This window comes from Stegodyphus dumicola, chromosome 2, assembly GCF_044657685.1.
Source record: "Stegodyphus dumicola isolate Sdum_Otavi_A_Nest chromosome 2, ASM4465768v1".
Taxonomy (NCBI): domain Eukaryota; kingdom Metazoa; phylum Arthropoda; class Arachnida; order Araneae; family Eresidae; genus Stegodyphus; species Stegodyphus dumicola.
Window position 1 is genome coordinate 223,047,428 of NC_140769.1, and position 26,809 is coordinate 223,074,236.

Sequence of the window (26,809 nt, forward strand, 5' to 3'; positions counted from 1 at the left end):
CAACAATATACAGTTGAATCTTCTTATACATTTGCTTTGAAGTATGTCCACCTTGGTATATGTCTCGTTTGTATGTGGAAACATGTGCTTGGTTTATGATATTTGTTTGGAATACAACTTGAGTTTGATGAATCATAACTGTGCAGACTACTCTTGTTCACCTCTTTAGATACAATGGAACATGAGTATCAGTCCATGTTGCTACTATAAACAACACACAGCATAACTCTGAACCTTCAAGTTTTTTTTTTTTTTTTTTTAATTTATTAATATTGATTTTTAGGAAGATAAATGAGGAGAGTCAAACAATGAAGAAAACTGTTAGGTTCACCAGGAAGTGAAAAAAAGCGATGGTTGAAAAGTATGAAAATGGCATGCTTATCCAGGACTCAGCTATTTATTGCATACTGTATACTGTATGCCAAGTGGATAATGTCTATGCTTTTGAGAAACAAAGACAATATTAAATTGGCTAACATTAAAGAGGACAAAATCAATGCTGAAAAACTATTTTTGATATATTCATTTATGTATATATTCATTTATGTACAGTATATATTTCACCTACAGTATTTGCATTTTAGTACTAATCATTTGTTTTTCTGTACATGTACATCACTTCTACCGATTTTCGTCCATTTGGATAACTCCTTCTTGGTGCGTTGGTTTCTTTTTTTTTTTTTTTCTTTTGGTACTTTTCCGTTTTGCCGGCGCAAACGATAAAGTCGCCAATAATGGTTTAACTGATGCCAGACGGAATATCTTCGCTGGTAACCTTTTACGCCTCAGTTTCAAAACAAGTTGAAGCCATTTCTTATCAGATTGTTTCTTTCAATACTGGCATACAATAATATAGAATTTTTATACGATATTTAAATTTTATCCCCTAAGACAATTCACGGTAATTAAGTCAATTAGAACGCAATTACACCGCTCATCCGAAGGCGAAATCAAGTGTTAAATTCATCAATTCTAATGACTAGCGAAGTAAAGCACTGCGGTTTTACATAATTTCTGAGTAAGCTATTTGTACGAATTGAAATAATTCTTGCATTTAAACTTGTATTCCAAATTAAGATTTAACTTAAAATTAATGTAGATAATTACTGAGTAAGCTATTTGTACGAATTGAAATAATTCTTGCATTTAAACTTGTATTCCAAATTAAGATTTAACTTAAAATTAATGTAGATAATTACTGAGCGAATTAAATTTTAGTAGCGTAGTTTACGTGAGATGAGATCACTTGGGGTCACGTGATACGAACCGGCGAATCAGGATTTTGAACTATGAAATCATAGTAAATTCTTAAATTAATGTCTTTTTACAAATTTATTGTCTTTATTTATTGGCTTTTTACAAAATTTTAAACCATATTAAAATGTTTATGCCTTCACAATAAAAAAAAAATTCTTAGAATTAACATTTTTTATGTGTATACTGTATGTTGTAGCCAACAAAGTCTGCTTGGCGAGATTTGCGCCGGCGAAACGGAAAAGTACCTTTTTTTTTTTTTTTTGGTCTAAGTGTGTATTTTCAAGCAGCTTATAATTAGAGTTAAAATTACCTTTAATATGCATATCAAAGCTGCCAACCTTGAAATCTTAAAAACCTCCTGGTTTTTGCAAAGAAACTAGGAAGAACTCCAAACTGATAATATATATTCAGTTATAATGCACGATTTGTGATATTCAACTATTTGTAATACAATTCTGATGTAAAATATATTAGCATTTAAACAGATATTCTAAATTTTATGTTTTTGGGGTAATTTCCTTTTCAAATTTTCTTATACATTTGTACTGAGAAAATCCGTACTGAAGGAAAGCTTTTGTTTAGGAACATGCTTTTAAATATGATGAAAATAAGATTAATAATTAATGTACATAGTATTTATGCAGATAAACTTAATAATGTATCATATATCAGAGCAGACAAAACTAAATACAAATATTAAGTGATTAAACATTGCTTGAATCTTCATATAAAGATATACAAATATTTACAGTAGATTAATAACACAGAAAAAATAAAATTTAATAAGACAAATATCAGTAAAATGTAATTAGAAAAACTACAGTTCAGATGAAATAAAGTTTAATAATAAAAATTATTCTGAAAATCATTAGAGCTGGTGAATGAAATTTGTCTAATTCAAATTTCATTTATTGCTGGAAGACATTTTCATTAATTAAAAATTAAAAACCAGGACATCAGAAGATGTGATGAAAATACTGGAAAGTTGGCAGCTATGGCATATTTTAAATGCTTTCAGAAATTGAAAATATAAGCATTTTGTAAATATCGTTGAGTCTTAATTCTTAGAAGTATTCATTTAAGCAGATAATTAGTATGAATTTTTAAAATGTAGATACAGTTTTATCAGATTTTTTCAAAACTTATGTAATGAAATATATTAAAAAAAGTAGAAAAAAAGAAATTAAAAATCCCACAGAAAGGAAAATAATTAATACGAAGAATAAATTTTACAATGTTAAGCTATGTAAGAAATGTTTAAGTTCATTATATGTATATTTTGCTATTCAAAATTAATGGTTAAGTTGTAAAAATTGTGATAATTATGTAAAAACTAATAATAATTCTACAGTATAATTATTTATGGTAATTATACACTACTGAACACAAAAACCAGATATTTCCATGCAATGCAGGTATTTTCATGCAGACTGTGCAAATAAGAAAAATGTGAACAAATCATGAAATGGAAAATGCTCAGTATCCCACACATATCTTAATTAAATATCAAGCTATAAATTTGAAAATGATACATGTTAATCATTAATGTCATAATCCATGAATGGTCAGTGGACTACAGGCAGATCAAACACAATTCAGCATCTCCTAAGAGCTGAATATTTCTCAAAACACAACCTCAAGAATCTAAAACCACTTTTTAACAGGAGAGAGCTGTCTTGCTGGTCATTCCTGTCTAAGAGTAACTGCACTATTTAAAGATCATTATTTTCCACTGCTGGTATGAAGAAACCATTACATAACTACTAGAAAGTTAGCATGAGAACTCTCTGAGTCACTGATATCCAAATAAATAAACTTACTTCTTACCAAAGGTTTCATCAGCATGGTCTACAAGAGCACTACATTCTGTTTAGTGCAACTTCTAGAAGATGATTTTAAGATGATTTTAACTTCATTGCCACTACCATTGAAGATGATAAAGTTCAAATAATGGTCATATGTGAATTCAGATTCAGTCTACATGGTGATTTTGAGCATGAGAGCATGGAACATGCAATCTTCCACTGCATATTAATGGAAGATAATATCCATGGTGACAGTTTATTTGTCTGGATAGATATGAGAAATGACTCCATCTAACTGCATAAATATGACAGAGGTTCTGTAACTTGCACAAAGATGAGATTCCGCATCCCTAATTATAAGAGTGTTTCAGACAGAATTTTTGTGCCAGATTTTGACAATATTCAACCTCATTAAGCTGCCATGATGACTGAGCAGTTCTAAAGTGGGAATGTTATTTGATTAGACTGGCCACTATACTAATCTAATTTCAATTCTATTCAACATATCAGGGAATGATGCCAATGAGTTATGGCATGCCAGCTCCTTGTTGAAACCTTCAGAAGTTTAAACCCGCCCTTTTACAAAAATGTCATTTGATTCCACAGGATTTAATTGAAACTATAAAAGTATGAAAAGATTTTGTGAAGTGTGCATTTCTTCTACAAGAAATCACAATCTTTAATTATATCTTCTAGAATTGAAATGATAAAATTTCTTTCTTTTTTCTTCTGCATAATCTGGCATCAGCAGCAATACTTAAGCAAGAATCAATTTGCAAGCAAGATATTATGCCAATTTGCAAGCATATATGCGACATCTATATATTTTCTTGCATTGCAACAAAAGTTTAATTTTAAAATTATTCCTTATTATCTTTGTATGTTTAACATCAGCATAAAAATCTCATTTTATCACTCATGAGATTTATACGCGATGGCATCAGATTCTTATTTAGCTACATGTATTACACAATTATCAAATTTTGATAAAAAACACCAGAAATAAATTTTTCCCCATAGTACGTTACAGAACAGACATTTAAGCTGTTAAAACTTTATTTTATGTCCAAAGATGAATTTAAATTTCTGCATTTATCCTAAAATTAGAAGTGTTTGACTTTCTTTGGCAGTCTGTTACCAACAGTCTACAGTCTGATACAAAATTCAGTGAATTCAACATAAATTAGGTAGTATATCGGCTCCTGTAGCAATATGGTATGAAATACACTTCTAGGGGTAATATAGAATACTTGGTGCAGCAATCACAATACTGACAGTTAACATACAGAGAGGCACAAAAGATTTGGCATCGCGGAAATGGCTTATGTTTGATGTAGAAAATATACAGAAATATATTAGTATTAAAATACACATTGGACTACACATGGCTAGCTAGACTGCAGAAGATGTTCATCATATCCATTTCCTTAGCATATAGTTGCTTCGAGATGGACCATCAGGTTTGTTAAAACTTTAAGACGCAAATCCTCTCCTAAGGGCTGTTCACACTGAGGTCTGTATAATCCAGCAGGGACAAATGTGGCAAGTTGTATAGATTTAAGAGGGTGTAGAAATAGTTTTATGACATAAAAGAGTTATAATTTCCTAGCTGCAAAATCTCAGTTTTGTACCAGTAGACACATAGAACAAACCAATCATAAAAGAGAAAATACCACTTTATCAGCAGCAGTTGACCAAGTTTTAATAAACAACATGATTGACAATCTAAACCATAACTTCTTAAGATGGATAGGACTGGCATTAGGAAGTGCTTGGAATAAAAGTAACATTTTTGCTTAAAAAAATGTTGTAGGGGCAAAATAATAATTTTATTCTATGACAAGAAGAAACTGAAAATAAAGAAAAATTCTTCAGTGGAAATACAGAACACTTCACAGACAGAAAATTACGCAAATTAATTTACTGGAAGGAAATGTATGTTAAAAATGAAAAAGGCTCTTTCTCAAAATTTAATCATTCAGAATTAAAGTAATGAAATAAAAGCATTTTCAGAAAATATGATATACATACATGCATATAAAAGACCAGGGAAAAAAAAAGAGTATATTTTTTATGCATAAATTAAATAAATTCATAATAATTTTCTTTAAAATGTCAATTTGTTTTACTTTTCATAATAATACACAAAAGCTCGTTCAATGAGTAAAAAACTGCATAAAAATTTTCTGCATAATAAAATTGCATAACTTCTTTAAAATGCAATAAAAATTATGATTATATGCAATGCTTTTGTTATTAATGCTATTATTTTTGCATGTTTTTGCAGCCTGATTCTGAATTTAAAACCATACTGAAGCACACAACTCGACTACTTCACACAAATACTGAATATAGAGCTTGGGCTAATGAATAACTTTTGTACGACTTTAATTTTTTTTGTAACTTTATGTAAATAAAATAAATACAAAATTATTTTTGAAATGTTGAAATGCTAGCAGCAATAATTAGTTTATGGCAGGGTTTTTTTAACTTTTTTCAGTCGCGACCCCTTTTTATCACTGAGATTTTTTCGCAACCCCCAGGACCCCATAATATTTACAAAAAATTTGTGGGACCCCATAAATATTGCGCAAATCTGACACAAGCGTGAGTGAAACTGTCAATTTTTTCACTTGCACTGTAATATACTATTACAGTTTTAGGTCATTAACTTTAATTTCTAATTTTAAGACAACATGAAAATTTTAAATAAGTAACAGACGAAATGACAGCGTCACGGGCAAAGCAAGGAAAATGAACTTTTTATATTCTAAAAAGAATGCACCGAAACATTTTTGTTTTTTTCTTTGTCTGTATTGTCTTATCTTTATCTATTTTCAGATACATTGTGTAAAAATATTTAGTAACTAAAATTATTATAATACGTTAAAGAAATATTAAAACTGCTACAATTTTTGCCGACCCCCTGCTGCAGGTCCCGCGACCTCCTTGGGTGTCACGACCCACAGTTTAAGAAACCCTGGTTTATGGAATAATTAGCTCAAATATTATACGTATATATAGGAAGAAAAAAGAGCTTGAATTCTTTTTGCTTATCTTGCATTCAAGTAAACACTGTTGAGCTGAATAATTTTCTTTTTGCCATTTTTGTTAAATCTGTGTTTATGCTTTCAGTTGGTAAGTGAACTGAATAACCAATACTGCTTGCCTTAACTGAAATTTAAGCATGAATTAAAGCATAAATGATTTTTTAAACAAAGTATTCATGAATAATTCATAAATAATAATACTTTTTGGTGCAGTACTTTGTAGTTCACTTATAAAAATAAATATCTGAAAGCCTCTATCTAAAGTACTATTTTCAAAGATGTTATTAAAATCAACAAAAATATTTTACTTTGTCAATTTTATAAAATACATAGAAACACATAATAAAAGAATATGGAAACAAATTAAATAAAGAAAAGATTTTAATAACATACCTCAATTCCTACATCAGCTGCAAGGCGTTGTACAAATATTATAATATCTAGCAAAGGCTAAAAAATATACCAAAAAAATTAGAATATTTTCTTAAAAATTTTAATTTTCAAAAATTTCACACTAATTTCAATATGTTGTATTGGAAACAAAAGAAGATGAAAATTACTCACTTTGCTTATGTTCGAATACAAATCTGTTACTGAACCACAAAATTTATCCACATCTTGAGTAAGAAGCTGATCAGGATTAGCTATCCGATTATCAATATTACTCATTTTGTAGTATATTATTCCACTTAAAAGAAAGAAAATAAATGGTACATACATTAATTTTATAATATAAAATACATATTTCAGGCACGGTATTAAATAATAAGTAATATATAAAAATGCATATTTCAATTAAGATAAAAAATTATGCTACTTATTAGTTGAATATTAACAAATAATTATTTCAAACAATATATATCAGATTCTGTTATTAATCAACAATCTCAGGTTATAGCAATTCAATCAGAAACTGCCAAACTGTCATGTTTATGGGTCCCTGCTGCACCCTGTCCCCATGCTGAAACACAAAAAATGCAATTATTGTTCTGATTTTTATATTTAAAACAGTACTTGTATAAACAGAAATTCTTTTATGGCATACCTCACCCAGCTGCTTTAGAGCCTATAAATTTGTCATTATGAAAAGAATGCAGAAAAGTGTTGTCATACAGTTTGTTTTACAGATGACAGTAGAATGAATAATACGGTTTGGCTGGCTGGTAATTGTTCTTTTGCAGACCAATTTGAAGTTTGTTATTCTAGACACTGTATATGTGAATGCACAATTTTTTAATTAAAACTTGTTCGAGCATTCGAGAGGGTCATGTAGAATGGGATTTCATCCCTAAGGTACCTTTTTTGTTCTGATTCTCTTTCCTGTCTGCATCTCTTCAGCAGCATTAAGAGTACAGAAAAACTGATAAACAAACTCAGAAGTCAAGTCAGTTAGAGATGGGTATTGATATTTGTTTTGTCTATGTATCATCATGACATTAATGGAAATGAAGGGTCCTTTTTTTTTCATAAATTTATTCATCGACTTTCATATTAATATTCAAAATGTTGTTGAAAGTCCTTTTAAATGGAGTGAAGAACACACTTCCATCTTGTAAGCCCAGGCATACTATAAAAATTCTTTCCTCTATTAAACATAGACTATATTTTAAGGCTTTCTTATTTACAAATTTCAAAGTATTGGCGTTTTTACATAACCATGGTAAATTTACACTGGTTATTCTATTTCAATCTAGAATCCAAATGTTCATAAAAGGTACCTCAATGTGAATAGTGGCAGACTGGCCAAAGAAATCGGTAGGATAAAATATGCCAGCCCTAAGGCCCCATATGAAACAAGTTATATATATACATACAAGTTATTATTGTCATCATCATAAAAAATAATTTCATAAAATAAAAATATACCTTAGCAGAAAAGTAACACTTCATTCATATATATATATGCAAATAAACTACAAATAATAAATAATTATATAAACAAAACAATCGTTGAGTCATAATTAGCCATTTAAATATTTTTTAATTCCAGGCACATGGGCAAAATATTTCCTCCATTTTATATCTTTAATTTTTTGCTTTAGTCAAAATATCCTTCTCTATGCTCTGACTCCAAATTAGCTCGCTTTATAATGCTCCTTAATCTACTTTTTGCAATTTTTAATTTTGAAAAAGCTCATTCTATAATATCACAACTCAACCTTCCTAGTTTATTATTGCAATCCACTGATGTGCTAAATATTAAAACAGAGTTTCTAGAAATGGCTTCTTGTAACCTCCCTAATCATATTATATGCTAATATGTAATCTAATTCTTTAGTCCGCAAATATTTCGTAACTAGCTCAATATATTGAAATATTTTCAAATATACGTGAGCAGACAAAATTATTCTAGAAATTTATTATTCTGTCCAGAACAGATTTTGCAATTTGTCATATCCGTGCATTTTGTATATCATTGGAAGCAATACTTCTGAGTGCAAGCAGTAATTCTACATATAAACAATTATCTTTGCAATCGAACATGCCAAAAATTTGTTTCAGCCCATCTCATTCCTGTGCACCTCCTTTGAAGTTTTGTTTATCCATTCCACGTACCTAAAAAGTAATGTAAAAAGTTCAGCTGCAGTATTTTTTGTCATCAACTTACATTAACTCACTAGAAAGTCTTTTTTTAATTACAGTTATAATGCAACAATTTCAACTTCACAATTAAATTAGAATGCGACTGTACTGTATTTTCATAAATCTATTTTATGACTGTTGCTGTCATAAAATAGGTTTATGAATACTAGCTCTATTCTACTCCTACCCTACAGCCTACAGCTACTGTATTTCATGAATTTCAGTGTGATACGCGGTCCGCCCATCCATATCTCTCTCACCAAGTCATCTGAGTTGATTCGATCGGTCGAGTTTCTTGATCAGCCGAAATCGCTCCGGCCCTATATGCCACTGGATGTGGAACATTTAATTTCTGCCTATCCTATTTTTGATGGCCTTAGATTGCGCCTTAAAAAGTGTGCATTAACTAATGAACTTATACATTTTTGTAAAGTTTAGACCATTATTCACTGTTACTGTTTGTGTTATTAATATTGTAACGTCGTCAGCTATTTTCCCACGGGCTCCCACGAAGTCTGGGAAAAGGAGACTTCAAATGGGCACCAGATGACCACCCTGATGACACTTACGAATTCTTGAGGTCGAGCGTGACCCCCAACAAAGTGCGGAAAGCATATTGTTTTTACGAAAGGAGAAAACTTTCATACAATTTCTCACGAGTTGTGGAGTGTCCATTGTGTGTATGCGATAGACTGTTGCCAACTGCCTGTTTCTCGAAATAATTTAGATAGACCTCCCAAAAAGACGTTCTGAATTTTCCCACAGAAAATTTCAGTTTCTCAGGCTGTCAAGACAGTATCTGAGAACAAATCAGCGCCTGTTGACCAATGGAGAGATGCTCCGAAAAAGACGTTTAGCGAATCACTGCAGCAGACGCACAAGACACGCCCAGAAAACCTGAACATAAAAACAGTGAGTGAAAATAATTAGAGAGATTTTAGTCTGCAGAATATGCAGTCATTGCGTAGAGAAGAGAGAGCCTTTCTCTTGTATTTTACGGCTCTTCCCAAGTCGCTAGTAAGCTTTAGAGAGCCCCTTTCTCTCTTGTGTATTTTACGGCTCGTCCCGAGTCACTACTAAGCTCTGTCAAGAGCGGAAAAAGAAACTCTCAAAGAAGCGTAGCCGGACTTTTTCTCCGCTACCTCTGTTTGAACTCAAGTGATTATCGTTTCCTATTGTAAACGGACTACTTTGCTAAGCAAACTACTTTGTTATGATAAGCAGTTGAACTTACCTTAAAATTCAATTTGTGAAATTTAACACTTACCTTTATTTTATTTACCTAAATAAAAACCTGACTGTTCTAAAATCGCTACAATATATCTAATAAATTAACCTTCCATATTGTTTATTGATTATTTTCATTTTAATTTGTTTTTGTAAACTTTGTGCTGTACACTGCGCAAAAAAGGGGGTGGAGACAGCTCTATATCTCCCATTCTACTGGGCCAATTGATGAAATTCAAATTGAGTTTTTCATGTCACGAAAGTGTGACTTAGGATATGTATTAGATTTATACATACCATTCTTCTAATATAGGTATTTTGACATATGATCGGACTTTTTCTGAAATGACATGCCAATTTTTTTCCATATTTCAATTCTACAACTCAAAATTATGCCAAACTGCCAAGTTTTGTAAAAATTACACGAGTAGGTTTTATAAAATTAGCTCCTCAATGTTAATTCAATTTGGTATGTATTTATTAATATCTCTTTTTTAATATTACACGTACTTGATTCCTTCTTTTACAGTTCGAAATTTAGGTTCATTCCAAATAAAATTCACCCATTTCTTATGATTTATTTTTTAAATTTGTATTTTTTAATAATTTTTAAAAATTTTAAATTATAACCTATATAAAAGTTTTACTATCATCTTAAAGTAGATGTATATCTAAGCACACATGCAAAAAATTAGAGCTTTCTATTCAGAATTTCTGAAGATATATGTGAATTTATATATTGGTGCATTTTGAAATTTGGCATATTTGTTGAAAGCGATAATAACATACACTTTGTTAATATTATTTGAAAATAGGACAATGTGACTTTTTCCCACTCATACACAATGTAAAAAGGAAACGGCAAATAGGTTGCCATAAATTAAGAAGTTTTTCAAGAGAATTATTCTTGGCGCAAACTGAAAAAGTATGACTAGATAATTTTTTTAATTTCTCTGTAAATTTCGAACCAAATTTTAAAAAGTCCGATTTTGTGTCAAAATACCTATATTAGAGTAAGTAAAAGCTACGTATAAATCTAATATATATCCTAAGTCGCACTTTTTATTTACGCAGTGTACATAACAAGCATTATTGCTATTGTTCTGTAGACATCTTTTAGTTGGAGAAAAGTCTTCATCAAAAGGATAGATTGTAACCATTGATACTCCGTGCTGTCTTGTCTTCGCACCTGAGTTTGCTTGGATTCCATCATCTCAGAGGATGAATTGTGTAGCCTCCGCATGAGTACCATTACAGTTTTGCTGGACAGGAATGAACAGTTTAGACATAAGCCAGAACATGGATCCGAGTTAAGTGATGATTTCGGTCCGATTTACATGGAGTAATTTTTTAACAATTTCTGCTGTACAAAAGCATCATCACCAAAATTAGCTCTTAGCAAGCAAAGCATCTGATAAATAAACATGAGGTGCATGTTATTTGATTTATTGCCAGATGGCATAAGGTCTTATATACTTTGGCCAACTTCCCAAAAATTAAGAATGGAAATTAAAAATTAAGAATCTGCGATGCACAGGGAATTTGTTTATGATTTTAAAAAATAGCTGCAGCTTTGTTCATAATGCAGCTTTATGACCAACTTGAAACCATAAGTTAAGGACATACAATAATAGAATCCAAAAGCAACTGAAGTTAAAGCAGTTTGATGCTTTTAACTTGGTATGAAAGCAGCATGATCATTCAAAAAGCTAAAAAGATTTATCAAAAATAAACAACTAAAAGATGTAAATATTATTACAAATTTTAATTTCGGTAAAGATATTGCAAGTATATTCTAAGATTGCGAAGTCAGTTGTTTTAAGATTAAAGGTTGCTTAATTTTAAGATTGCTAAGTTACTGCAAGTATATTCTGAACTGTTAAGTTACTGTAAGTATATTCTAAGATTTATTTTATTTTTTTTTACTACTAACAGGTCCCTCCTTTATCAATTCAAACTTTTCTCTTGTTTCAATTTTCTTGCACTATACTTGCTTGTCCTGAGGAAGCACTCAGATAAATGTAACAGTTTACAAGCTACTGAATAGTTAATTTAAAGATTAAGAGGTAACAGGATTACTATTACTTATATTAGATAGACTTGCATACTTCATACTTAGCTTTTAGACTATTGTTTAATGTGCCACTATACTGCTGTACAGAATTAACATGAAGCTAAGAAAAGTTAACTGGTTAATTATGACAGGATATATAAAGACTAAAATGCCTGCCTTATAAGTGAACTTTCCAAAAGCAATGCTTGCTGCATCTGGGAGAAAATATGAAAATCCTTACAGGCAGCCCAATCAGCCACTAAGAGCTGAATAACAGTCAATCTACCATTCCTTTTCAGCTTCAGCCACTAATGTATGTAATCAATTGTTTTATCAACTAAGAGCTGCTAAGAAAAGCAATCAATATTTTCTTGCTCCACTAGACTGAAAAGAAAAAACTTATACTTCTTCTGCCCCATAATAATAGTAGCAGTTGAAGAATTTAATTTGTCTCATAATAATACTAGCAAAAGAAAATAAATATAGAATGCAGCATTTATCAAAAAACTAGAATAAATTAAAATAAATAAAAAATATTATTCCTTCTCTCTCTCTCTCTCTTTTTTTTTTTTTTTTTTTTTTTTGAGTGTTCAGATAGTTTATTGATTTCTTAATAATTTCGTTACTGCATTTTAAACTTGTAGGTAGGATCCCTTTGCTGCAAAGCTTTGCTTTTGATACACAAAATTTTATGTGACCTTTCCTATTCTTTTCTGAAAGAAATGGTTTGAAGGTGATTGACTTGAAGGTGATTGAATCACTTTATGGATCCTCCTTTTTTTTTTCAAAATTTGGAATAATGTAGATTTAGGAACGTCAATGCAGTGAGCTGCTGATCTTATGGAGCCTTTTCTGCTATGAGGAATATGCAAGTTTTTCTCTGCAATCTTTGCATTTACGTCCACAGTTTTTTTTTTTTTTTTCAAAAATCGACATTAGCATAAGATTCACTCTGACAATTATTTTTGGAAGCAGGTTTGTGTCAAGGTTCCCTAATTCTTGATATGATCATTCTGTCGAAATTTAATTGCTTTGCAGCTAATGTAATTGCACCTTTCTGAAACTTTTCATTTTTCTTTCGATGCATCAAGAACTGGATACTCGTAACACAATCTTTGCTTGAAAACTCTTTTTTTACTTCTTATTTTTTAAAATGGGTTGATATTCAGCTGAAATAAAACAACTGATTTCATTCAGCAAATGACATTAGAAAACCAGTTATAATTCATAATAATTAGGTTAACCTAAAAACTGAAAGATGTGTCAAAACAAATGACACATGTCATGAAACACTGATTTTGATTGAAAGTCTTTTAATTTTGCACTACAACATAACTTACAGCTACATATGTCAATAATTCTTGTCTAAATATTCACTTGTTACTATTATTATGGGACACTGGTAGTATATATTTCTTTATACTTCTTTGTCAAATTGTAAATTTATGCCATGTTACTTGAGTTACAGTTTATTTTTAGTCTGCATGATATATGCCATGTTAATTTAAAGCTTTGTTTATTTGACATTTGATTTGTCAGCTTGCTTGCTTGAAGTAACAACCTGTTAACTAACAGAACGGTAGTTAGATCTACAATTAAGAAAGATAACAAGTTAAGAAATTATACCTGAGGTATTTATCATAGAGATGTTTAGTCAGCCGTGACCTAAACAATAGTTTCAGCTCATTCAAACCAAACTAAAAAAAAAAAAAAAAAAGCAACATTTACTAAAATAATTAGAAAATAATACATGAATAAAATGAGTTAATAGAAAATTTGGAGAAAATAATATCAAATGATAAGAATAAAAAAGATTTGCATTATACCAAACAGCTACACTTAACATAATTGGCACTTGTTAAAATAACCCCTCATCTCCTAAAGAAAAAGGACCTTATGATAAATGATTGTTATAGTAAAAATTAAAATATTGTCATTAGCTGAGGATATTTTCACCCAATCATTTTAATGGAATGATCAGTACAATAAACAGTCATTATAATAAGAGAGCACGGACTGTAACTAAAAACATTTTAACTATCATCTATTGGATATAAAACAAAATTATCCAAGCTTTTAGCAAATTATTTAATAACTCTCTAAGATTAAATATCTTAAATTTTAGAATTCAGATATTAATTTATTAAAATCAAATATTATTGCGCTTAATTCTGTACTAAATGAAATTTTATACCCCTCATCTTATACCATTTTTACGTAGATATAGCCCACTGATGCATTTTTTTTCTGCAGTTACATAGAATAATTTACATTCATTTTTGTTTTTTAAAGTAAACACAAAAGGATATTATGACTATTGTTTCAAAAACACACCAATTTTTTTTTAATATTTAAAATAAATTTTTAAACTCAATTAATTTTGCTAATTGTTATGAGAAATCATAGCTTAATAATGTAACAAGATTATATTTGATATAAACAAATGTTAATGAAGTGCATAAATGTCCATTATGGATAATTGTTTTACATTTGCAGCATCTGAAATTTTTTTATAATTTCTCTCTGTACACCTACAAAATCTTTTCCAAATACAGTACAAAGTCTGTAATCCGAACTCGTCGGTCTTCGGGGATTCCGTATTAGGGGTTTTTCCGGATTATAGATCATCAATTTAAATCTGGTAAGATGGCATACAGAAATTATACAATTAAAAATATGAAACTGTAATTTATGAAATAAAGAGCAATTATGATCTAAAGGGTATCAAATTTTACACACAAAAAAAAAGCTTAATATCTGTTTACTTTATTAAACATTTCTTTCAGTGCACACATGCGTAAAGCATACATTATGCGCATGTGTAATGTATGCACATTCTTTACGCGCATGTGTAAAGTTTGTGGCTTTGAGGTCCGGATTATATATCATTCCGGATAATGGACGTCCAGATTACGGACTTTATACTATAGTAAGAGTTCCAATAATTAATAAGCATAACAATTTATAGAAGAAGGTAGATTTAACATATATTTTTATTTTTATTTATTTCATATATATGAAAGAAGTTAAAAATGGTTTGAATACATTCCTTAAATCTAAAATTTATTTTATTTCATTTTTATATGCTTCTAATGAGAATTATTTCAATTAACGATCTTCAAGTATTTTTTCAATTGCTCTTCCACTTATCTTCAAAAAATCTTAGGACTGAAAATTATTACTTCATTGTAGCTTTTTATACATATCAGAATCTCTCCCCTTTATTTAATAATTTGCAACTTAACTTTTCAAAGTGTGCATTATTTAATAATCTTACCCATCTTCTTTAATATTTTCCGCATTATATATATTTATTACAGCTCAATATATATTTAAAGCAATTCAAATATAATAACATGTTCAGAAAAGTATTTATTGAAAATTCAATTTTAAGATGTCATTCAAAATACATACAGGATTTAATTAAAATCACATCCAATCTAAATTTGATCTATTTTAAATGATCTGAGTATGTGAACATGAAGCACATGATAATTATATAAAGAGAGCACCATATCAGCAAAGTGTGATAGCTAACTAAAAAAAAAAAAACTGTTTTACGATCATTCTAGGAAGACCCTCCTCAATACTCTCTTTTTTTAATAACCTCACATGCTATAATTTCTTAAAGCATTTTCTAAATTTAAAATAATAGTTTTGTGTTGTGTACAAAATGTACCAAATTAATTGGAAAATCAACTATTTAATTACAAACATATATATATATTGTTGTCTGCATATGGGTTCATTATAAATTTAATGCACACAGGTCCGATGATAGGTTGATAAAATTTATTAAAAGTAACACTTCAAAGTTCTGGAACTTTCCACAAAAATACTGGTACAGTTCTTCACAGTAACACCTAGAATAATCAGTAGTTACACTTCAAACTACTAGGAACATTGAACACAACACAATGCAAAGCACATCTATAAGGGGAAGTTCTCCAAAATCGCTCTGAGCTAACAACCACAACAACTGACAGCATATGCTCTCTTCAGTTTTATATAGTTTCCCACCCGGCCGCTGAGATATTTTTAGTACTTTCTGGTTCTCAAAATTACTGGATGGCATATGAGGGCTGGATACAGTTACAGTTGCATATGAAATCAATTGCAATACCTATTACGGTGATACAGGAACCACACCAAAATGTCAGCAAAAGTTTGGCGATTTCTCGACAAACCATTATTAAAAGACTTGGCTCCCTGTATTCTTCTTATTATTGTTATTTTGGTAGAGCATCCTTCCTTTAAATTTTCATGTTACATTATACAGAAAAATATAACAATTTCACTAAAACTCTCTGGATATGTACAAAATTTGTAACATATATATATACATAATTACAAATTTTAGATGATAATACACCACAAATATATATATACATATTCTAATTATACATTATTAATTTTTTATAATATATAAAGGAACAATTAATTTATTATACTGCAAGAAGCATTTAAAATGATTTTAATATTACTGAAAGTTTTGTCTACAGCATTTAATACGCCTCTTTTAATTGTACATAATGTACAATTAAAAGATGCATATCAAAGAAAATTCTATTTTACAAATTCTTTAATCCATAAAAATAGATATTAACTGATAATTGTCAAAACACACAGGTTTATAATTGCAATGCCAAACATTTTAACTTTTAATTAAATTAAAAACTAGATAATATAGAATTATTAAACAAAACTTAGCAAGATGAACTTGGATTTTATAAAATATACAAACCTTCATGGCATTGTTAACAAGGGATAACTAGAAAAGACAAAAGGAAAATGTTTGAACAATATATACACATTATATAACAATACTTTCTTCAAATTTAACAACATTTTACTAAAATAACATAATCATGCATATAAATGTATTCAGTTACAACATAAAACTAGGTATTGGTTATAACTTTCACCATCGTAAAAATGTATGCAGTGCAATATTCAGTGAATATTTAGCTGATAGTTTAAATGTGATTTTCAGATTAGCTATTTTTATTCAAATATTGACCTTTTTTACAACATCATATAATATAAAGATGGCACACTGATGCCACATACAAATCTTTTTCACCACCAGGCCCACAATATGATTAATAAGATGTATTATAATGACTGATTGTAGACTTCCTGACCCACATATACTTTTATATTTTTGAACATTTCAGGTATCTTTCAGACCAATTAAAAAGATATCACTAAACATTGGCTTTTGTGAATTTTAGATAGATGATTGTGTAATTCCTATTAACTTACATTATATTTTAAGCCCTAAAATCTTAACGATAGCTATTTTATAGAAAAATACATTGAAAATGAAAATTTACATTTCTTGTGGGTGAAATATTGTATTAAGTCTTAGAGTTATTTAAAATGAAGTACAGATTTGACATAAGAATCAATTTCAAATTAACCTGCATTTATTATTCCAAAATATATTTCTAAATATTTACAAAACAAAACCTGCATGGCTTACAGCACAGACATACAATGATCACATAGAGTTGCACAGACAAGTTTCCCATTGTTGGTACAAAATGTAATAAGAACAGTCAAACTGTTAAAAATGCAATCCCTTATTTGTATTTTCAAGCATTTTTAAGTTGATACATATACATAAAATTAAAAATAAAACATTATTTTACACAAAGTACATTATCATACAAGAAATAAAGTTACTTACCAAAGGCATAGCAAAAATAAAAGCTTCTAAACTTTTTCGAAACAAAGAAATGTCTTGTGTAATTATGGCCCTATAAAACATGAATATTTCAGTTTCATGACCAAAATGAATAACCTGAAGAGCAAATAACTTTACAACATTGATTTAGAATTTTCAATACAGTAACCCTGCAAACAAATTCTAAATGACATGGTCCCTCACTTTTGGAAAACATAGGAAAGAAATTTCACAAATAAACTTGAAATGTGTCTGGAAGAAAATCTGTTCAATCTATTGCAAAACAGAAGATGAAAACAAAACTAAAAATTGAGCAGGTCAGTCATGTAACACAAACCATTGCCAATCTTGCCAGACAATTAATTATGAGCTGTTGAACTCAACAGCAACCAACTGACACTCAGTAAGTTTCTACAGGCGCAAGAGTGAACTGCTATTCAATAAGCTGACATCTCAGAACTACATCCACCAAAAAGGTAAATGGCACTTGAAGCTTGACAGCTTGGCCCGATGAGTTACAAATTTCAGAGAACATACATTCTCATCAGGAATATATGCTACTAAAAGGCAAGGAGAGAATTGTAGCTTGCAATTCATAAATTTTACGCGACTAAGAAAACATTGAGTCATCAGATGAGTTTTAAATTTTATGAAGCTACCGCCATCAATAAAATATCATTTCTGCATTTTAGCTGCATTTTTATTTTAATACTATTTTGTATTTATATATATGAAAACTACATACTTTTCTTCTAAACAAGTTTATAAATTAATGTAGTCCATTCCTAGAGCAGATGATATTATTACATATATATAATAATAAATACTGATTCTTAACCTTATTTTGCTACACCTAATCTTATGCTGTACAATAATTTACAAAGCATGCCTTGAAGTTTTGCTTACTAATATTAGAGAGCTTTCTTTTAAAAAGTCACTTATTTTTTTTTTTTTTTTTTTATGTGTAAACCTGGATAGTGGCAGGATATACTGTAAATGTTATCATTTTTTGTGTTACAAATGCCCAATTTAATATTTTGGTGAAGCAATGTATTCCCCTACAAACAATGTATGTTACTTTTTTTTTTTTTTTTTTTTTTGTCTTGTCTTCCTATCATGCCTGGAGTGCTATATTTTAGAAGGACAGGGCTTAATTTTTCTTCTAGTCCTTGATCCTATGAAACTAAAATTTATAATTGTTTAGATGCAAAATTAGACCCTAACTTTACAACACTGGTAATATTTTTTTTCTATCATTGAATCTTCAGTATAAATAAATGTCCAAATATGTTTTGAAATATAGTTTCTGATAATTTTTATATAAGATTTCTATCAGGGATCAAATTTATTGCAAGGATGCTTCCACATTTAAAACATTGAGAAATATCACATATGGCCTTTTCTGATTTTAGTTACAAGAACTCCGATAGTCCATTTGTTACACAACTCACTGCAATATGAAAGCATTTTCTAACTAGTTTCATAGATTCAAAAATTTGTAAATATTTTATTTACACAAAAGGCTGACTGAATATTTTTTGAACTGCTTCTGATTCTCTATCTCAACATTAAATGTAGCAAGCAACCTGTGGAGGGTTTTATAATTACATCTGCATTTGGACAGCAGTGGCCTTCAATATTTCATCACAAGTATCGAACATATTTTTTCATGGTGACTGAGGAAGATATCTTTACAGTTATCTGATAGAGATGTGGTTATATTTTATGTTATACTTTAGAACAACCATAACGAAACACTTAAAAATGTTATAGTTCTATATCTCGATGAAATTTTAGCCCTCTATTTCAATAACAAATGTACTTCAAGGTACATGCTAGTGACTGACAATGCCCATTTTAGCAAGTTGTCCACTATGGTTTCATATTACACACCTCTGGGCAAATAGTGAGCCATGGCTATTATGTAAATGTTTTGAAAATTGTTTGAGCCATAATGGAGAGATCAAATTCACTCAATTGGCAGCATTATTTAAAATTGATTTATTGACATAAGTGAGTTCTGAATATTCTAAATATTTAAAAGGCGATTATATGGCAAAATGTTTTCTTCAGGTGAGGTGGCCAGAAATGCTATGCCCACAAAATTGAAAAAGAATCTTGCAAAAAGTTCTTTGTGTTTCTGAATGAATAATAAAATATTCTGAAGAATGTAATTCAATGCAAATGCTTCAAACTTTGAACAGAAAAAAATACAGGGTCATTTTGACTCTGTATTTGAAAGAATCAGTTTCAAAATTTTCAGACAACTAACATACTCGCGAAAGTATTTTAAGAAAAATTTCCTTTCAATAGTTATTTATGCATGAGGAATAATTCTGAGTTTCTTAATATAAAATATTTTAATAGGTCAAAGAAAAAATATAGTACCTTTCAATAATGGTTCCATTGTGTATCATCCATATATCACACAATGTTCGGCCAACCAAAGTACCAGCAATCATGGCAACATATGCAAACTGCAATGTAAAAAATTATTTGTAATATTACATACAAAAATATTCCTACATTTTCTTTACAGTTCAATAAAAAAACTACAAGAAGGAATATGAACACATTAAAATTTAGTCTTCTTACTATTTTTGAATTAAATGGAATACTATGCTAGTTTTATAAGCTATTTTAAATTTTAAAATAGTCATAATAATATATTTTCATTCTATAAGAAAATGAAGATAAAAAATTTTGTTTCAGGAGTTTCATTATTGGTATTAGAATACTATTAAACTTAATTAAATATACTCGTAATATTTATTTTCCTATGCATAATTTATGAAGTCTCACTGCACATATTTTAAGCAATCAATATTTAAAATATATTACATTTAGTGAGATTAATATGATTGCAATGAAGATATTTCTTTTTTTATTATTCTAGTCATTTTGATTAAAAAATAAATTGTTCATTTTAAATTAAACTTCAAACAAATTTTGCGAAAAGATACTTGAAGCAGCAATTAGGGAAAAAAAAAAGTGAAAATGTGCATAAATAACAAAATAATACATAAAAAATAGAAAAATATAGGGGTCATACTCTCCTCTACAGAGGAGTTTCATAGCTCACTATGGAGATCCTGTATTTTGATGTACTCTGGTTGATGCAGATAGTCAAATTTGACTGAAAGAGATAATATCTGTTGAAGCAATGTCCAGTAAAAATAAAAAGGATGGAATAGGAATTTCCACCTAAACTCTAGTGAATTCTTCAAATCCAAAAGATGTACAGGACTTGCTTTATCGTGATGAAATACCACTCTCTGACTAGTCACCTGCAATAATTGCTTTGTTCCCAGGCCATGACTAAAATAGTAAAACTATACACCCCTTATCTTTAATATCTGGTTCAATCATAGTTCAATTAATCATTGCTTTGAAATCCAATTTAGCAGTATCTTTTATGGATGTAATCCTTGTTTTGTGATGACATTATGCCTGGTCTACAATAATCTTGTATCATATGATATTCTTCTAGAAAATCCACTATTCATGGCTAGTTACCATTTGATTCAAAAATGCAGATGCTTTCTACCAGCACGGTTTGAAACACAATTTACAATAATTCAGTCTTTTTTTTTTTTTTTTTTTTTTTTTTTTTTTTTAATAAGTCATGCGGTACTATAATATCCAAGTTTATAACAAATTCTAACCTTTCCAATCTTGTTCTATATACCTCATACCTATCTGCTAATTCTGCTATGATAATCTTTCCATGGTTCTCAATAGCTTCAACAAATCCCCATAATTTCTTGGTCTTCTTGACTTTTGGTGTTTCTTTCTTAAAAATTATTTATGTGCATTGCATGAAGCAGTGCCTTTTATTAGACAGAACAGTTTCCAATGCCATATAGCCCTATTACCATCTAATGAATAAAAGGAAATGAGTTTACATGGTCTAAATGATGACTACACACACACACACACATGCAAGCGATTTTTTTTTTTTTGTTGTTGTTGTTGTTGTGCATATACCAAATGATAAAAACATGTGCCATACTACATTTGTTTTAGAAAACAAAACAAGCATAGTAAGCAGTTAGTAACATATAAATTCTACACATTAAATAGTAAACAGACAAAAGTCAGTAGATTGAGAAATAAAAACAGTGAATCATTAAAGAGTTTTAACACAATGCTGAAAATATTCATAGAACCTTTTGATTGTAAATCTACTTCCCAAAATATATTATTTATTATCTTGTTTAAAGAATCAGACATCAAATTTCTATATACTAGATATAAAATAACAAAACAATAATAGAATAAAAAATTGGTTCATAAAAATAAACACAACAAATAAGAATTTCAGTAAAAACTGAGGCCAAAGATTAGCAATTTAAAAAAAAAAAAAAAGGTTTGCATTTTGCATAGTTATCTTGAGTTGTATACGCTTTTCCACTCTAGTCCTATATACTTTAAACTTCTCTGTGAATTCTGCTACAGTCGATTTATCATGACTCTCAGTAGCTTCCCCAGATCATCTTTATCTCTTCAGGCCTTCCTGAAGGAATTGCAATGTAAAGGCAATAACTTCACTGCATGAAAAAACAAACACAAAGTTGTAATTTTTGTATGACTTGTAATTCCTTTGAATGACAGTTCTATATTATTATAATATGTACCATTTCTTGCTTTTTGTTGAGATCAGAATCAACAAATAACCAAACAAAAAATCTTATCAAAGCTAGAAATTAAACCTAGAACCAATTCGTTATGTGTAGTTGCTCTGTTGACTGAACTACTTGAAGACTTTACAGTTCAATCAAATTTCTGTTTAGCCACAAGACTTGAATTTAATCAACTGGTCAATTAAGTATCTGATTTTGGGTGCCGACCTTAACTTATACTGTAGAATACTCCACCTACTGAAAGCAGAGAATTTATCGAATTACTACTGAAAATGAGCAGATTTATGAAAGGAGGAATGGGGTATTCGCAACTCATAATATTTTTTCCAACACCTAAATCCATGGCAATCTTATTAATACTTTTCTCTTTTTCCAGTCTTTTAAGGCATCCAATTTCCCTTCCATTGTTGCATTAAATTTTATTTCCTTTCTTCATGTTTGACATTTTCACTTACACAGACAATGCATCACAAAAACTCTACCCAAAATGAACTGAAAAATTTAACTTAACAGAGTACAACCATAAACCTGCTAATGGAAAGGAGGGATGTGAGTGGTAATCGACAGCAGTCATCTGACTTTCTTCAGCCATTTTGATACTAAAAGGGGATATGGAGTAGATTGGAATTTGCACAGAAATAACAAAAACTGTCACCATATTCATTATACAGGTTCCAAGAAATTGTGTTACAAAAAGGAAGAGAAAAAAGCTGTAAAATTAGAATATCATAATAAATATTTGAATAAAACAAGAAAACATGCAGATATTCATACACATAAATATGTACTGTAGTTAACAGTAATTAAAATATAATTATATTGTTTATAACATAATGGCGATGTTCAAAATTACTACAGTCTAGCTATTAATAAAGCATAATATTATTTCAAAGGAATGTTCTACTTAAAAAGCAGATTTCAATGATTAAGGAAAAGTATCATCAAAGTTATACGAAATGTTGAGTTTGCAAACTCTACAGTATAATGTTTTAACATATGACTGAAATTTTTTATTGGTGTTTACATAAATATCCTTGAATGCATTTTTGAATGATATATCAAATGTACACTTCTAAATAAAAATGTAACAAGATAACCCTTTAATTTTTAACTTTTCAAATAAAGGTTCAGATTAAAAAATAAACATATTTAAAATAATAAAAATAATCAAATGGTTATATATGAATAAGAGAGTTATTTTACATTGATTCAAAATTAAATTACCTCTACCGTGAAGACACCAGGCATTATTATCTTCAGGACTTCCCGTAGTTGTCTAAAAAGATAAAATTGTCCATAACATTTTTTGTTAAAGTTTACAGAAGCATAAAAAAGTATGGTAAGAGGTAAAGGTTATCCAGAAACTGCAGGAAGTGCTGAATTCCTTACATGTGAAAATTCCAGAAAATTGATTGCATAAAAAATGCAATTCAAGGTAAAAACAAGGTATTTTTTCCATTACACAACTGTCATGCATTTTGGCAGTACTATTGTAATATTATGCAAATGTGTATTTAATATTCTTTTTTGCACAGACACACATACTGACACATAATCTCCAGATGACACAATCACTGGGTCTTGGCATGTGTTTGTCTTTCTCTTTCACATGCACCCAAAAGCATATGGCATGTGCATAATGAAAAAGCACCAGAAAAGGCAAATGAATGGAAGTAAAAATTTCCAGTATTAAAATTATAAATTGAATCATTTTATTTCTTATCATCTTGAATATTAGATACCTACATTTAAATTATGTGAAATTGTCAAAAGAAAAATGGGCACACATTTTCAAAAGAAAAAAGACACAAATACTGAAGTAAAACATTATAATCAATTTCAAAATTGCATCAACCATGAAAATTAGAGGTGATATCGCCAAACCTAAATTGCACTGTTTGGCAACAGTTTTTGTTTTATTCGAATTGCAGTGCTATTTGTGCTTTATAATGAAGTTACTCCTATTTGCTTAGTTTTACATTTTTATTTTTTTTTTATTTAAAAATATTTCCATTACTTGAGCTTTCCAGTTAGTTGAATAGTACTGGATAGTCGAGATTTTACTGTAATTCTACATCCAAATGAGATTATATAGGAACTCAAGTATTTTTACTATAAAATCAATAACAGTAATGCTCAAAAATATTGTTTACTATCTACAAGACTATTTTATATAATGAATTAATTCATATAAAATAACACAGAAATTTATAAAGCAGAATGTAATTAAATTTTAACTTGCACTGTAAAGACAACAGTATGCTACAAAATAATCATATTTACACTGGCTATATAAAAATATGGGCAATTTTCTTTAACTTTTTAATGATAAACTTATTTCATGGTTTATATATTAAGCATTTATAAACTGAAGCATGACTTCATTTTAAAAATTTAAAAAAAAAATTGTTATCACATATATAGTACAAAGTTCGAAATGTGTCTCAATATCCAGAGTGATTTGATATTTAAACCACCAGCCAAACGAATAATAAAATAAAAATAATAAATTCCACTCTTACAAAAATCTAAGAAAGGAGAATATAACACTCAACAAAAAGAAGCAGATGTGACATAAAAGTGATTTTTCTCTGGAATAACTGAGATTTCTGCATGAAATTTTCGAACACCTGCTGGCTATCAAGTCACAAAATAGCCAACACTACACTGATTGCCCTTGCATTGTTGGCCAGAATTCCACTTCTGACCCTTGAGTCCTTGTAGAGAAAGGAGGGCTGGCACTACACATTTGCCACCTGGTGCAGTCTCCACGGGTCTTAAATTCTGCTGCCCAGTACTTCTGTACAATCTAAAAATTTAGCCGTTCCTAAATTCTAAAAATTTTGACATCTCTAATTTTCTCTGTTCTATAAATCTCTAATTCTAAAAGCTTTGCTGCCCTTGGTTCTACCACCAGGTTCAGTAGCACCAACTCTGGCACTGGCTCTCTTACTTGTTTGAGGGAAGGTTAGCATTTTTCCACCTGACCTAAAAAATAAGGAAAGCCACAATGTTGCCATGTCTACATGTCATCACCGCTTAGTTGGTATAGTTGTTAGAAATGCTGACTGCTGGACCAATGGGCCCGGGTTTGAATCCAGGTCGCAAACGTAGTGTCTCGGTGGCAAGGAAATACTCGAAATACACAGCAAACTTAAAGTCCTCTGGAAAGGTTACAGGGTTCGTACACATTTCTGCACATGGAAATTAAGTACTTTTAAGGACCATTGATGAAAAAAATTAAGGACCTATGAGCAAATGGGAACTGAATAAATTCAATTAAAAATATTGTTCTATGCCTGAATTCCACTTTTGTAATACCATCCTAAAAATAAAATAGATCCCTAAGTAGTATGCATTATTACTAAACATGAATTAATTAACATAATTATTAATAAGTTTGAGAATAAAATAAACTTTTTGCAATTTATTAAATAGCATTAAATATTTTACACTTATAATAGTTGGACATATTTGTAAGAAGATAAGTGACATTTATGTTTTACTAATAGTCAGCTTTATGTTGATTTCTTTATGTCTCATTTTGTCACATACTTGGTCAGTCCAGAGGTTTAGAGGTTCAATGCTTGTGTAAATAGCAGATGTTAGAATTTATGTCAAGTGACATAGGTTAAAATGAGAAGTAAGATCACAATCAGCATGATTCGTAACAAAAGACTGAATGTTGTCACGGCTGCTGATTGTCCAGAGAGAGACATGCTGATTCGAACAAACCTGAAAGGCCTGATGTAAGCACAGTTTGCAAGTGTTGAAATTTAATCAGGCTCTTTAATGCAGTTAGTGTCATAGCTTTGTGTAGAGTTCCAAAGGTTGTAACCCAGTTAATATAGTTTAAGGTCCCAATAAGCCATTAAAGCACCAGAGGTGATAAGCTGTTTTGTATTATTTTAAGTCTCACTAGATGCTAAGAATAAGTTTTACTTGAATTTTTACATTTTTGTATTTTATCTTGTGACCACAGTGAATATTAATGAAAGGCAATAACTTACTTTAATATGTAGAGATAATTTTTAAGGGTAAGCAATCAGTTATTAAAAAAAATTAATTAGGTAGTTTGATAACCTTAGTCATTATGGATTTACATGGCCAGTATTAAATTTTATTTTTTAACAATATTTGTTAAAAAAGGACATATTAAAATCAAAATCTAATAAAATTTTACAGTTTAAAATACATGTAATTTATAACATTGATTCTTAAACGATATTAGGATAATTACATATTAAAAGCTAAAAAACATTTATGTTTTGTAACGACACTCAACAAAATATTTATCCATCATTTTAATTTAATGCCTTCCCAAATATTTTGGCTAGTTTATATCGATTTCCTTCTCTTTAAGCATCTTTTCTAACAATCAGAGATTTGTCTCAATATGCAAACCAGTGCTCTCACTAGTTTCTACATACTTTATCTCCTAACTTATCAACCTCTCCACAATGTATCTATGAGGGTTTACTTGATCTGGTAAAAGTTAAATA

General features: G+C 29.5%; 1 protein-coding gene across 1 annotated transcript in view; it reads right to left on the reverse strand.

The window, feature by feature from the left end:
• Abcd3 (ATP binding cassette subfamily D member Pmp70) overlaps positions 1–26,809 on the reverse strand; it is an 87,368-nt gene that overhangs the window by 44,415 nt on the left and 16,144 nt on the right. Inside the window, exons 4-10 of the mRNA XM_035350314.2 lie at positions 23,532–23,583; positions 20,053–20,141; positions 17,668–17,737; positions 16,720–16,746; positions 13,602–13,672; positions 6,677–6,800; positions 6,506–6,562 (exon numbers count right to left, since the gene is read on the reverse strand). Coding sequence (XP_035206205.1) covers positions 6,506–6,562; positions 6,677–6,800; positions 13,602–13,672; positions 16,720–16,746; positions 17,668–17,737; positions 20,053–20,141; positions 23,532–23,583 — 490 coding nt within the window. The remainder of the gene's footprint in view (positions 1–6,505; positions 6,563–6,676; positions 6,801–13,601; positions 13,673–16,719; positions 16,747–17,667; positions 17,738–20,052; positions 20,142–23,531; positions 23,584–26,809) is intronic.